The sequence below is a fragment of the Lepisosteus platostomus genome, chromosome 21, assembly GCF_059453375.1.
Source record: "Lepisosteus platostomus isolate fLepPlt1 chromosome 21, fLepPlt1.hap1, whole genome shotgun sequence".
NCBI lineage: Eukaryota > Metazoa > Chordata > Actinopteri > Semionotiformes > Lepisosteidae > Lepisosteus > Lepisosteus platostomus.
The window spans coordinates 2,187,026-2,201,167 of NC_142631.1; the positions used below are offsets into that span (position 1 = coordinate 2,187,026).

General features: G+C 58.2%; 1 protein-coding gene across 1 annotated transcript in view; it reads left to right on the top strand.

Moving 5' to 3' along the window:
* The window catches only part of abca2 (ATP binding cassette subfamily A member 2), a 39,442-nt gene that overhangs the window by 13,072 nt on the left and 12,228 nt on the right, over positions 1–14,142 (top strand). The window contains exons 7-30 of the mRNA XM_088614834.1: positions 600–782; positions 893–1,117; positions 1,220–1,554; positions 1,768–1,927; positions 2,316–2,444; positions 3,708–3,875; positions 4,429–4,525; positions 5,189–5,362; positions 5,851–5,953; positions 6,042–6,156; positions 6,512–6,702; positions 6,975–7,125; positions 7,224–7,428; positions 7,584–7,742; positions 7,965–8,145; positions 8,707–8,919; positions 9,409–9,605; positions 9,695–9,874; positions 10,314–10,489; positions 10,961–11,081; positions 11,332–11,616; positions 12,054–12,269; positions 13,219–13,321; positions 13,471–13,796. Coding sequence (XP_088470960.1) covers positions 600–782; positions 893–1,117; positions 1,220–1,554; positions 1,768–1,927; positions 2,316–2,444; positions 3,708–3,875; positions 4,429–4,525; positions 5,189–5,362; positions 5,851–5,953; positions 6,042–6,156; positions 6,512–6,702; positions 6,975–7,125; positions 7,224–7,428; positions 7,584–7,742; positions 7,965–8,145; positions 8,707–8,919; positions 9,409–9,605; positions 9,695–9,874; positions 10,314–10,489; positions 10,961–11,081; positions 11,332–11,616; positions 12,054–12,269; positions 13,219–13,321; positions 13,471–13,796 — 4,393 coding nt within the window. The remainder of the gene's footprint in view (positions 1–599; positions 783–892; positions 1,118–1,219; positions 1,555–1,767; positions 1,928–2,315; positions 2,445–3,707; positions 3,876–4,428; positions 4,526–5,188; positions 5,363–5,850; positions 5,954–6,041; positions 6,157–6,511; positions 6,703–6,974; positions 7,126–7,223; positions 7,429–7,583; positions 7,743–7,964; positions 8,146–8,706; positions 8,920–9,408; positions 9,606–9,694; positions 9,875–10,313; positions 10,490–10,960; positions 11,082–11,331; positions 11,617–12,053; positions 12,270–13,218; positions 13,322–13,470; positions 13,797–14,142) is intronic.

Genomic DNA, 14,142 nt, shown 5'->3' on the forward strand with positions numbered 1-14,142 from the left:
GTATAAAGGCGCCGTCGTTCGGATGGGACATAAAACCGAGGTCCTGACTCTCTGTGGTCGTTAAAAATCCCAGGGCGCTTCTCTAAAAGAGTAGGGGTGTTACCCCGGTGTCCAGGCCGAATTTCCCCCCTGGTCTTTACCAGTCATGGCCTCCTAATAACCCCCCTCTCTGAACTGGCTCCATCACTCTGCTCTCCTCCCCACTGAGAGCTGGTGTGTGGGGAGCGGACTGGTGCATCATCCAGGTGGGGCTGCACACTGGTGGTGGCAGTGGGATTCCCCATTACCTGTATGGCACTTTGAGTGAAGTGTCCGGAAAGGCGCTATATAAGCGTAAGCAATTATTATTAATTATTATTATTACCTTAAGAACAGCTTTATAGCTGCCTGCCTGCCCTTAGAACCGGCCTGTGTGTAATCCAGCCTGCCCTGTTGCCCCTCGAGTTGCCTCGCTGCCCTCAGCTCTGCTCGGCTCTGTTACCCTGGGAAGGACCGGTTCGCCCTCAGTCCTGCCCCGAGCTGGGCTCTGGCTTGACGACGTCTTTGCGCACCGGGATTGTGAGGACTAAGTGTCTCCCCCCCCCCCCCCCCCCCGTCAGGAGCACCTCCTGGGCGGCTGGCGCGGTGGCGCGGAGAGGGGCCTGATCCACAAGGCGCTGCGAGACCCGGCGCGGGTGGCTGGCCGGCGGGCTCTGCTCCGACTGCTGTCCCAGGCCCTGGGCCTGGCGGGGGCCGGGGCAAGAGGTCAGGGCTACGACCCCCAGGGCTTCAGAGAGATTGAGGTCAGCCGCCGCCCCCCCCCCCCCCACAACACCCCGCCCGTCCCGTCGCCGCGGCGCCGTGCGGCCCCCCCCGCGTCACGCCCGCCCTGCGGCCGTTCTCGTTCTCCCAGAACGTCCTGCTGACGGGGGCGATGCTGGAGCTGCTGACCTGCGGGGAGGGCGGGGATCCCAGCGAGCTGCGGCGCATCCTACTGGTCCCCGAGAGGCAACAGGCGCGGGTGCAGGCCTATCGGAGCGCGGTGTGCGGCGGCGGGGCGGGGCAGCGCGAGCAGCGCTTCCAGGAGATGGGCCGGGAGCTCCGAGAGCAGATCGACACGCAGAGCGTCATCGACAAGGTGCGGGCGCGTGCAGACGTCGCCCCTCCCCCTCCTTACTTGCTCCCTGCCTCCTCTTTTCCTGCTCGCCCCCGTTCCTCTCATCTGTCCTCTCCCTCGCAGCTGAAGCTGGGGCAGGGGAACAGCTCCGGCGCGCAGTCGCACCTGGGCGCCCTCCTGCAGGACCTGGCGGACGTCGAGCGGCTCCTGAGGGACGTGGACCTGCTGTCGGCCCTGGCCAAGCTGCTCCCCAAGGGCGCCTGCGCCGGGCACCAGCCCCCCCCGCCGGCCAACGGCACGGCCTGGGGCGGCAACGGCACCGCGGCCTGGCCCAACGCCACCGAGGCCCCCAGCGAGGAGGGGGCCGCAGGCGTGGGCGGGGAGAGCCCCCCCTCCCAGTTCTCCGCCTTCGTGCAGCTGTGGGCCGGACTGCAGCCCATCCTGTGCGGGAACAACAGGTGGGGTGCACTTGCACGCAGGAGGGCGGTGTCGCCCCCTGCTGGATACTGGTGATGTCAGCGCCCTGCTGCTGCTGCTGCTCATTTGTGTGGGTAGCCAGCTGCAGTGTCTTTGAATAAGTCAGAGAACTTCATAAGTACGCCCAGTGCTCTGTGAAAATTGTGTGTGTGTGTAAGATTGTGTGACCCTGGGTGCTGTGTTGTTGTGGTCAGGATCATCGAACCCGAGGCGTTGAAGCAGGGCAATATGAGCTCACTGGGCTTCACCAGCAAGGAGCAGAGGAACCTGGGGTTGCTGGTGCACCTCATGACTACAAATCCCAAGATCCTGTACTCCCCCGTGGGGTCAGAGGTTGACAAGGTCATCCAGAAGGTGGGTCGAGCGCTTTATGGATGCTGGGTGGTTTACTTGGGGTTGCACACATTGCGCAGGAGGGGAAGTATTAGTTAATGCACAACAAGGAATGTCTTGTCTTCAGGCTGATGAACCAGTAAATTGGTCAGTTTTATCCCTTGCTGGCTTTCTCCGGCATATCTCGCAGTTAGACCTGCAACAGGACGGTGCTTAATGGGGTACAGTACATAGACTTGACTTTTCAATAATTTGTCTACTATAGTATGTCCTGAATTTTAAGAGGCATTGTTGGTACATAGTTTTTGCTTTAAGCTTTTTTTTTCTATACGGAGCTAGAAAAAGCAGATTTGAATTGTGTAGCAGACTGAAGTTAAGTCTCACCCTGTCTCTCTGCTGACTCCCACAGGCCAACGAGACATTTGCGTTCGTGGGGAATGTGACTCACTACGCCCGCGTCTGGCTCAACATCTCCGCAGAGCTGCGCACCTTCCTGGAGGAGGGGAAACTGCAGAACCGCATCGCCTGGCTGCAGCAGGTCAGACTGGGCCGGGCTGGACCGGGTTCGAACTAGATGGGGCAGAACTGATTGGAGTTGAGGTGGGCCAGACTGGGTCGGGCTGGACCGGGCACGAACTCGAGCTAGATGGGGCAGGACTGATTGGGGATGAGGTGGGCCAGACTGGGTCAGGCTGGACTGGGCACTAACTTGAGCTAGATGGGGCAGGACTGATCGGGGATGAGGTGGGCCAGACTGGGTCGGGCTGGACTGGGCACGAACTCGAGCTAGATGGGGCAGGACTGATCGGGGATGAGGTGGGCCAGACTGGGTCAGGCTGGACTGGGCACTAACTTGAGCTAGATGGGGCAGGACTGATTGGGGATGAGGTGGGCCACACTGGGTCAGGCTAGGCTAGCTCGAGCTGGACAAATCCGAAATGGATCAGAACCGTATCGAAGAGCATCGACTAGCCCTGGCCCTGTCATACGGTGATGGATTGCACAGCACTGCCCTGGTTTGAGCAGGGAGCTTCGTCGGCGTGCGTTTAGGCTGCAAAGAAACAAGTGAAGGTTAGTTCCACGCTGAAAGAAGGACGAAGAAACGCAGATTCAAACGCTGGTGGGAGGGAGAGAGAGGAGGGTGGCGGGGATATCAAGCACAGAACAGAGGACAGAGCCGGGGACAAACGGAGATCTGGGGGAGAGAAGTGAGAAGCTGAGATCTGCAAACAAACGGGGAGGTTTGCAGTAGAATTGTTTTTTAAACTTCTTCAGCGATGAAAAGATTTATAAACAGAACGCGTCCCGAACAGCAAAATAAACGTTTGCCTTCATCTTTTGTTTTTGTTACATTACCTTTTTACATGTAAAATAAACTCTTTACAGCATTGGGAGGGGTATACAAGAAAATACAATTGTTTAATAAACACAACAGACAACAACAGAAATATTACTGTACATTCTCTCATACAGCGAAATCGGGTCTGAACTGATGAACTGATTCCATGTTTCCCAGTATTTGCTAAACCTCTCTGCCTGTAACCCGAGAGAAAAAGTTATCTTTTCCATTCTCTAGATTGCACAACATGAACCCATTGCTCATGTGTTGGAGTGCAGCAGAAGTTTTGATAAAAAGCCTCTCCATTCATTTACGGGTCAGCTTTTCACACTTATGTCCTGTTCCTTTTCCTGCATTTCAGCGTGGGAAAACCCTTCACCTGTTCCAGGACTGTGCTGTCCCGTCGTGCTCCTTTGCAGTGACCTGACGACCCTTGACTCTCGCCCCCCTGTGTTCCCACAGTTCGCCTCCGACCTCCGCAGGCATCCCGAGCTGCTGAACGCGTCCGACAGCGAGATCCTGCGCAGCCTGGCGGACGGGAACTTCACCCTGCCGGACACGCGCACCCTGCTGGAGCAGCTGGACACCATCGACAACGCGGCCTGTGGCTGGACCAGCTTCATGTCCAAGGTCAGCCTGACGCTGCCTGACCACAGCCCCGAGCTGGGCGAGCAGGGACAGCGCCCTGTCTCTTTCTTCCCCTGTTCGTCTCTTCATACCGGGCTCTCTCAGTGCATACCTCTCTCTCTCTCTGCCTGCTCAGGTCTGTCTTCCTCTCTGTGTCCCTGTCTGTCTGAGCTGTCTCTCTCTCTGCCTGCTCAAGTCTGTCTTCCTCTCTGTGTCTCTGTCTGTCTGAGCGGTCTCTCTCTCTCCTCTTCTCTGTGTCCCTGTCTGTCTGAGCTGTCTCTCTCTCTGCCTGCTCAAGTCTGTCTTCCTCTCTGTGTCTCTGTCTGTCTGAGCTGTCTCTCTCTCTCTTCCTCTCTGCCTGCTCCAGTCCTTCCAGTCGTTCCCGGTGTGCCCTGTTTCCGCTCTGTGTCTGCCTGTCAGATTCAAACTCAAGAGAGCTTCATTGACAGGAAAGATGAATTAAGGTGTTGCCAGAGCAGAAAAGGTTCACAGAATGACGCTGACAGTAAAAACATATTGCATGATGTTTTACGGCTATTGTATCTGTCTGTGCCAGGTGAGTGTGGATATCTTCAAGGGCTTCCCCGACGAGGAGAGCATCGTTAACTACACTCTGAACCAGGCCTACCAGGACAACGTGACCGTCTTCGCCAGTGAGTAACTCAGCACCCCGCTCAGACACTGTGGGCCCCCCGAGACCCCCATCCTCTGACAGATAAATCGTGTGGACTCGTCTGCTGGTGACATTTTTGATGGTTCTTTCCAACATAGATTTTGCTTTATTATATACACCCGATTCCTGGTAGCTCCAGCTGTGCGGTTTTTTACACCTCGGCTCGCTGCTTCAAACCCTGTGTCTGCGCACGGGGGAGAGCGAGGCCGCGGGGGCAGATTCCTCCCCCCCCCCACCACCTCTGAGTCTCTTCGCACATCATGGGCTACACAGACAGCCCCCGGACAGGGGGATCCTGGGAGGAGAGGCTTGTCACTCGCTGATCAGATCACCTGGGTGGCCAGAGGGGGGCGCTGTGTCACCGAGACACTGGACCCACCCTGCAGGGCAGCACCCAGCCAATTATGTGCTGTTGTGTGGGGCATCTTGGGTCACACTGGGCTAGCGGCATGACCCAGACTCAAACCCATGTTCGTAGGGCTCAGCCTGCCTTCAGCCAAGGCACTCAGGAGGCCCTTATTGCAGTTGTTTGCTGTTAAGTGGTATCCATCAGACGTGCTGCCGGGCCGCTGTCTTCTCAGTGCTGATTCCTCTTCTGCTGTTTCTCTCTTGCCCCCCTGCTCTCCCTGAACCTCCTCCCCAGGCGTGATATTCCAGACCAACAGGGACGGGTCCCTGCCTCCCCACGTCCTCTACAAGATCCGGCAGAATTCCAGCTTCACGGAGAAAACCAACGAGATCCGCCGGGCGTACTGGAGGCCAGGGCCCAACACCGGGGGGCGCTACTACTTCCTTTACGGCTTTGTCTGGATCCAGGGTACAGCCATGGCTTGTAACTGTGTTTGCACAGTGTTTTCTTATCAGCATTTAGTGCAGCTAAATGACAACACCGCAGCTGTTGATCCAGTATGTGTCGCAGCCTGTGACGCAAGTTTCTAAATATATTGCGCTTGATAAAAGGTTACTTTGCCCAAGACAAAAGCAGAATATAAAAAAAGCTTGCAGGTCAAAAACTTGAGGGGAATCAGGTTTCCAACTGATCTGCTTAATAAACTGTAAACTATATTGTTGTTAACAAAAATGGAAGCTTCTCGCACGCGGGGAAGTCTGACTGCAGGTCAGGATACTGGCTGGTCCTTTTCCTACACTTCCTTGACCTTTATTCCACCACCGGAAGGAATACAGCGCTGTGTGCTGTGCAGTATATAAAGCTGGTAATGACGCCCCCTGTAGTTGCTGCAGTGAGTTACAGCAGGGGGTGCTGGGATCAAGCTGGCCACTGACGCAGCGCTGTGTGTTGTCCAGACATGATGGAGCGCGCCATCATCAACACCTTCGTGGGGCACGATGTCGTGGAGCCGGGGAACTACGTCCAGATGTTCCCCTACCCTTGCTACACCAGAGACGAGTAAGTGCTTTTGATCCCAGGATCTCGTCCATCCGTTTCCCCCGAAATAAGTCGAACGGCTGAGGAAGTCCTCTCCTCTCTTGCCTAGTTTCCTGTTCGTTATCGAGCACATGATGCCCCTGTGCATGGTCATCTCCTGGGTCTACTCCGTCGCCATGATGATCCAGCACATCGTGGCCGAGAAGGAGCACCGACTCAAAGAGGTCAGTCAGCCTGTGCCACGGTCTGCCTGTCCACAGGTCAGTCGGCCGGTCAGTCGATCGGTCCGTCCTTCCACAGTTCGGTCTGTTCGTCCACGGTCTGCCTGTTTTTTCTTCCTGGCTGCCCACCTGGGTCTTTTGGTCAGCAGTCCGTCTCTTCATCCTCCCACGAGTCAGCGTGTCTGTCCTTGCTCTGTCTCTCTGTCTGCCTGTCTGTCTGACCAGTACATCCACAGGTGGGTCGATCTGTGTGTCCACAGTCCCGTCTGTCCATCCCCGTGTGTGAGATGCCTTATGAGTGTGTCCGAATTCGGAGTCCCTGCAGTGCCAACTCTCTCTCTCTCTCTGTGCCCCGCAGGTGATGAAGATGATGGGCCTGAACAACGCGGTGCACTGGGTGGCCTGGTTCATCACCGGCTTCGTGCAGCTGTCCATCTCCGTCACCGCGCTCACCGTCATCCTCAAATACGGCAAAGTGCTGCTGCACAGCGACCCCTTCATCATCTGGCTCTTCCTCACCGTCTACGCCATCGCCACCATCATGTTCTGGTACTGACTGCCCGCTGGCCTCGCCCTCTGTCTGCTCGGAGCTCCCTGCCAGGATCTCTGCCGTCCTGCCCTGTTAATGACTTGTGGTCAAGCAGGAGGCTCTGTCTGTCTGTCCTCCCCCAGCAGGGCTGGGACTGTGTGTGTGTGTGTCTCTGTCTGTCCTCCCCGATCAGGGCTGTGTGTATGTGTCTCTCTGGGAGTGTTTCTGGTAACTAACTGGTTCCGATATCTTCCACCCTCCCTGTCCCTCGGTGCCCTGCCCCCTCTGGCAGTTTCCTGGTGTCGGTGATCTACTCCAAGGCCAAGCTGGCGTCGGCTTGCGGCGGGATCATCTACTTCCTCAGCTACGTGCCCTACATGTATGTGGCCATCCGCGAGGAAGTGGCGCACGACAAGATCACCGCCTTCGAGAAGTGCATTGCGGTACGGCGCGGCCCAGCTCCCGGCGCGTCCCTCCGTCTCTCCTGCCCGTCCTCGGGATTTCCTCCGCTAAATCCCTTTCCCTCCCTCCCTCTCCCCAGTCCCTCATGTCCACCACGGCGTTCGGCTTGGGCTCGAAGTACTTCGCCCTCTACGAGGTGGCGGGAGTGGGCATCCAGTGGCGCACTTTGAACCAGTCCCCTGTAGAGGGCGACGACTTCAACCTGCTGCTGTCCATGGTGATGCTGATCATCGACGCCGCTGTCTACGGCGTGCTCACCTGGTACATCGAGGCCGTGCATCCTGGTGAGAGGCGCCGGACGCTGTTGGGAATCCCACGTGGATAGAGTGGGGGGGATATACACACCGGGAAATGTGGGAATGCACCGCCGAAGCGATTTCTGAAAAACAATGCCAGTCGTACATCGTTTTGCTGAACCTCCCCTCTCTCCGTCTCGCAGGGATGTACGGTTTGCCCCGCCCCTGGTACTTCCCCCTGCAGAAATCCTATTGGCTGGGCAGTGGGCGTGTGGAGGCGTGGGAGTGGCCTTGGGGGGGCGGGGCCAGGCTCAGCGTCATGGAGGAGGACCAGGCCTGTGCCATGGAGCATCGCCGATCTGGTATGCACTCCTTACTCACCGCTAACACGCTGGATGCTCACTTTTAAGTCCCTAGAATGTGCAGGGACATGGTGTGGAAGTAACTGTGCTGGTCAGGTCCAGGGGCTACATGCCGGATTAGTCCACATCAGATGATGTGTGATGATGTGGATGAACCCGGAGTGGCAGTCCGATCCTGGGCCGTCTCCCCTGAGCCCCCCCCTGCCTGTGTCTGTGTTCCAGAGGAGACCCGGGGCATCGAGGAGGAGCCCAGCCACCTGCCCCTGGTGGTCTGCATCGACAAGCTGACCAAGGTCTACAAGACGGGCAGCAAGCTGGCCCTGAACAAGCTCAGCCTGAACCTGCACGAGAACCAGGTCGTCTCCTTCCTGGGGCACAACGGGGCCGGCAAGACCACCACCATGTGAGCTGGTGCCGCCCGTCTGGGGGTCTGGCCCCTGTCTGTGTCTCACTCTGCTCGTCCGGCACTGGGCCAGCTCTTTCATCCTCTCGCTCTGTCCCCGCTGTCTGTGTGTTCCCCTGTTGGTCAGTCTGTCTGTGGTCACTCTGTCCCCTCAGTCTGTGTGCTGTCTTGTTGGTCAGTCTGTCTGTGGTCACTCTGTCCCCGCTGTCTGTGTGCTGTCCTGTTGGTCAGTCTGTCTGTGGTCACTCTGTCCCCTCAGTCTGTGTGCTGTCCTGTTGGTCAGTCTGTCTGTGGTCACTCTGTCCCCTCAGTCTGTGTGCTGTCCTGTTGGTCAGTCTGTCTGTGGTCACTCTATCCCTTCTGTCCACCTGTTGTCCTGTTGCCTTTGTCACTTGTTGGTGCTTTTGACTATTTTGACCCCACTGGGCTCACTTATAGTTTTAAGAGAAAGAGCATGAGGTCTGATCTTCTGTGAGTGTGGCAGCATGCTGGACTGAAATGGTGAGATTGCAGCTCCTTCTTAAGCTGAGTCAACACCTGACACTCTGCCCGTGTCTGCAGGTCTATCCTGACAGGCCTGTTCCCCCCCACCTCGGGCTCGGCCACGATCTACGGCCATGACATCCGCACGGAGATGGAGCGCATCCGGCAGAACCTGGGGATGTGTCCGCAGCACAACGTGCTGTTCGACAAGCTGAGCGTGGAGGAGCACCTGTGGTTCTACTCCCGGCTCAAGGGCATGGCCGAGGACGACATCCGCAAGGAGATGGACAAGTATGCCGTTCCGCGGATCGGCGCCATCGCTCGTCCGAGCCAGACACAACACGCTCTGCATCCCACAGCCCCCCTCTCTGTACTGCACCCCAACCTCATTCCTCACCCCACAGCCCTGCTCTCTGTACTGCACCCCAACCTCATTCCTCACCCCACAGCCCTGCTCTCTGTACTGCACCCCAACCTCATTCCTCACCCCACAGCCCTGCTCTCTGTACTGCACCCCAACCTCATTCCTCACCCCACAGCCCCCCTCTCTGTACTGCACCCCAACCTCATTCCTCAACTCACAGCCCTGCTCTCTGTACTGCACCCCAACCTCATTCATCAACTCACAGCCCTGCTCTCTGTACTGCACCCCAACCTCATTCCTCACCCCACAGCCCCCCTCTCTGTACGACACCCCAGCCTCTCTATGTCTCTCTTCTCCCTCCCGGTGGCCTCGTGATGCCCCCCTCATTCCTCGTACTGCTCCCCTCCCTGTCCCAGGATGATCGAGGACCTCGAGCTGTCCAATAAGCGCCACTCCCTGGTCCAGACCCTCTCGGGGGGGATGAAGAGGAAGCTGTCGGTCGCCATCGCCTTCGTCGGGGGGTCGCGCGCCGTCATCCTGGATGAGCCCACGGCCGGCGTGGACCCCTATGCCCGCCGTGCCATCTGGGACCTCATCCTCAAATACAAGCAAGGTGAGGGTCCCGTCCACAACCCCCCCCGCCGCCCCGTCTCCCCCCTGTCCCAGCCCTCTCTCACTCTCTCCCTCCCTCCCTCTTCCCAGGACGCACCATCCTCCTCTCCACCCACCACATGGATGAGGCGGATCTCCTGGGCGACCGCATCGCCATCATCTCCCACGGGAAGCTGAAGTGCTGCGGTTCTCCGCTCTTCCTCAAGAGCACCTACGGAGAGGGCTACAAGCTGACCCTGGTCAAGAAGCAGAGCGATTCGCAGCTGTCCGGTGAGCCTGTCTGTCTGTCTTCTTCACTGCTCCTCGGAGCGACCATCCCTACTCCCCTGCCTGCCTCTGCGTCTTCGTCTGTCTGTGCCTGCCTCTGCGTCTTCGTCTGTCTGTCTGTCTCTCTGTGCCTGTCTCTGCCTTCTCCCCTGCCTGTCTGTCTCTCTGTGCCTGTCTTTGCCTCCTCCCCTGCCTGTCTGTCTCTCTGTGCCTGTCTCTGCCTTCTCCCCTGCCTGTCTGTCTCTCTGTGCCTGTCTTTGCCTCCTCCCCTGCCTGTCTGTCTCTCTGTGCCTGTCTCTGCCTCCTCTCCTGTCTTTCTTTGTTGCTCAGGGTCTGTCTTGTGTGAAATGGGGGAGGGAGAGTAATAAGCCTCTGGTCCTCACTCTCTGTCCCTCCCTTTGTCTTCCTGGCTCTGCTCCACACTCCCTCCCTGTCTCTCCAGGCCCGGGCAATCCGCAGCCCACCTCCTCGCTGTCCCCGTGCTCGGAGCCGCGCGTCACGCAGTTCATCCGGCAGTTCGTGCCGCAGTGCCTGCTGGTGTCGGACTCCAACACGGAGCTGTCCTACGTGCTGCCCTCGGAGGCGGTGAAGAAGGGCTGCTTCGAGAGGCTGTTCCAGGTGCTGCCGGCCAGAAGCCCCACACGCACACCTCAAACAGGCGTAGGGGATTGAAACAGCGAAACACGAGTGGGAAAGGCAGGGATGCACATTTAAACCTGAGGATGGGGGAGGGGGGGGGGCATGTCTTTACACCGAGAGTTTTGGAGTGTGGAGCAGCTCTCCTCTGCCATACTCTTGACACCCTGGTTTCTTTAAAAAAACAGCTGGATTAAATCCTCAGATCTTTTAACTAGTAATGGACAAACGGCCTCATCTTGTTTGTAACCTGTCTCATGCTCTGTTGTTGTGTTGCGAACAGACTCTGCCGTCTCTGGTCTGTCGCCCAGCTTTATTATTATTTGTAGTAGTTTAATACAAAACCTCCTGAGGTTCTAGCAGAGAGTGTGTCCTGTGAAACAGAAGATGTCGTTTTTTTCTCCTTCCTCTGTGACGCCCGACCCCTGTGCCTCCCCACCCCCCTCCCCGCAGGCTCTGGAGCAGAGTCTGGACAACCTGGCCCTCACCAGCTTCGGGCTGATGGACACCACTCTGGAGGAGGTGTTTCTGAAGGTCTCAGACGAGGACCAGTCCCTGGAGAACAGCGATGCCGGTGAGGTTTGGAGGCTGAACGGAGGGGGAGTTTGGGGACAGAGGGGGGAGGCGGTGGTTTTGGTGGAGGTGGTGGGTTTAGTGAAGGGGGAGATGGATTTGGGGGAGGGAGAGAGTGAAGATGGAGGTTGGTGTGGGGGAGGAGGGTGGGAGGTGAAGGAAGTTCAGTGTAGAATAGCTGTATATTGTTTTGTTTATCTGTGTGTACATCACCTCCCCCGGTGACTCAACTATGCCCCTCCCTCTCTCAGACATGAAGGATTCCCCCAAAGGCTGTGTGCTGGGCAAGGCAGGCAGGGGATGTGGAGGGATGCCGCAGTGCGAGGGCGTGCCAGCAGGGGGCACTGTGAGGCCAGAGGTGGAGCTCAGTAACCTGGTGGTGTGCTCGCAGCTCAGCCAGAGCCAGGGCTCGCTCCGGTCGGCCTCTTCCCTGGGTTCGGTGCGCGGAGACGAGGGAGGGCTCTATGCTGACTTCTACGGCGACTACTGCCCACTCTTCAACAACACCGAAGACACTGACACTGCCAGCCTGCAGGGTGAGACCCCGAGAGACACCGCGCCACACCGACAGGCACATGACTCCCCAAGAGACACTGAGAGTCACCGTGACACACCGACAGACTCCATGACACACCGACAGACTCCATGACACACCAAGAGAAAGCGAGTGTCACCGTGACACATCAACACACCAAGAGTCATGGTGACGCTGAGACATCGAGAGACACCGAGAGTCACCGTGACACACTGACAGAGACGTGACACACTGTGAGACACTGGACAGACACACAACACGTGAACGTGACCCACCGAGAGATATAGAGGCACACTGTGACGCTCTGACGTGCACCAGTATAAGCTGCAACACTGGAACGATTAGAGAGATTGAGATGCACAACAGCGACCAGGCATGAAAATGAAAAATAAATGAAAAATGATTTTTTTTTTTTAATGCTCCCTCTCTCCATCACAGCTGACCCGGCCCCCGAGCCACAGCTCCCCCTGCTGGAGGGGCAGGGCAGCTTCAAGCTGGAGGGCTGGTGGCTGCAGCTGCGCCAGTTCCACGGCCTGATCGTCAAGCGCTTCCACTGCGCCAAGAGGAACACCAAGGGCCTGTTCTCCCAGATCCTGCTGCCTGCGTTCTTCGTCTGCGTGGCCATGACCGTGGCGCTGTCCGTGCCCGAGATCGGTGAGGGAGCGCGCCGCCCGGGCAGAGCCTGGCCACAGGTAGACCAGGCTGCCCAGAGAGGACAGGCTCAGTGACCGCAGCCTGGCTATAGACACTGGACACAGGTAGACCAGGCTGCCCAGAGAGGACAGGCTCAGTGACCGCAGCCTGGCTATAGACACTGGACACAGGTAGACCAGGCTGCCCAGAGAGGACAGGCTCAGTGACCACAGCCCGGCTATAGACACTGGACACAGGTAGACCAGGCTGCCCAGAGAGGACAGGCTCAGTGACCACAGGCTCAGTGACCACAGCCTGGCTGTATAAACTGGAAACAAGTAGACCTGGCTCCCCAGAGAGGACAGGCTCAGTGGCCACAGTCTGGCTGTATAAACTGGAAACAAGTAGACCTGGCTCCCCAGAGAGGACAGGCTCAGTGACCACAGCCTGGCTATAGACACTGGACAGGATTAGACCTGGCTGCCCAGAGAGGACAGGCTCAGTGGCCGCAGTCTGGCTGTATAAACTGGACACAAGTAGACCAGGCTTCCCAGAGAGGACAGGCTTAGTGACACAGCCTGGCTATAGACACTGGACAGGATTAGACCTGGCTGCCCAGAGAGGACAGGCTCAGTGACCAACGCCTGGCTATAGACTATAGACACTGGACACAGGCAGACCTGGCTGCCCCAGAGAGGACAGGCTCAGTGACCACAGCCTGGCTATAGACACTGGACACAAGTAGACCAGGCTGCACAGAGAGAACATTTTTGCTTTAGGACACAATTGCTTTAGTATTTTGTTTATCTGTCTGGCACCACTGTGATCTGTGGTTGAAGCCAAAACAACTCTGAGCCTGAATGTTCTGGAGGGAGAAGGAGAGAGATGTTGGGAGACCCAGGAAGGGGGACAGGGAGAACTGGGAACACGGCGCGAGTCTGACCTCTGACCTCTGCTGTTTGCCCTCCAGGTGACCTCCCCCCCCTGATCCTGTCGCCCTCCCAGTACCACAACTACACCCAGCCCCGCGGCAACTTCATCCCCTACGCCAACGAGGACCGCGCAGAGTACAGGTCAGTCGCTGCCGCCCCCCACCAGTGACCCTGGTCACGATCCAGGGGGCAGGTTTACGCTGGTTCTCTCCCCTGAGGCTGGCAGGGTTCTCTGGGCGTCTCCGGGTCCTCGGCCTCCTCCTGACTTGTCCCTCGCGCTCTCTGCGCAGGAACAAGCTGTCCCCCGACGCCGGGCCCCAGCAGATCGTGAACACGCTGCGCCTGCCGTCGGGGGTGGGCGCCACCTGCGTGCTGAAGACGCCCTTCAACAGCACCCTGGACCAGCTGGCCCAGACGCTCAACCCCAGCGCCAACGACTCCAAGACGCTGGCCGCCCGCTACTTCGACCCCATGTGCCTGGACTCCTTCACGCAGGGCGTGCCACTGTCCAACTTCGTGCCCCCGCCCCCCTCGCCGGCGCCCTCCGACGACCCCGACGCCGGCTTCGAGGAGGGGCTCTGGAACTACACTGCCGCGCCCCCCACGACGGTCCGCGGTGAGGCTCCCCGGGGGCAGGGCTTGGACCCCCCACTTTCACCCCACTGCGGCATCTCTGACCACTCAGCCTCTCTGTCTCACTCCTCTGCCCCCTCTCTGTCTCACTCCTCTGTCCCCTCTCTGTCTCTCTTCTCTCTGTCTCACTCCTCTGTCCCCCCCCCGACTCACTTCTCTCTGTCTCAGTCCTCTGCCCTCCCCCGACTCACTTCTCTGTGTCTCACTCCTCTGCCCCCTCTCTGTCTCTCTTCTCTCTGTCTCACTCCTCTGCCCCCTCTCTGTCTCACTCCCTTGTCCCCTCCCCCGACGCACTTCTCTCTGTCTCAGTCCTCTGTTGCCCCTCTCTG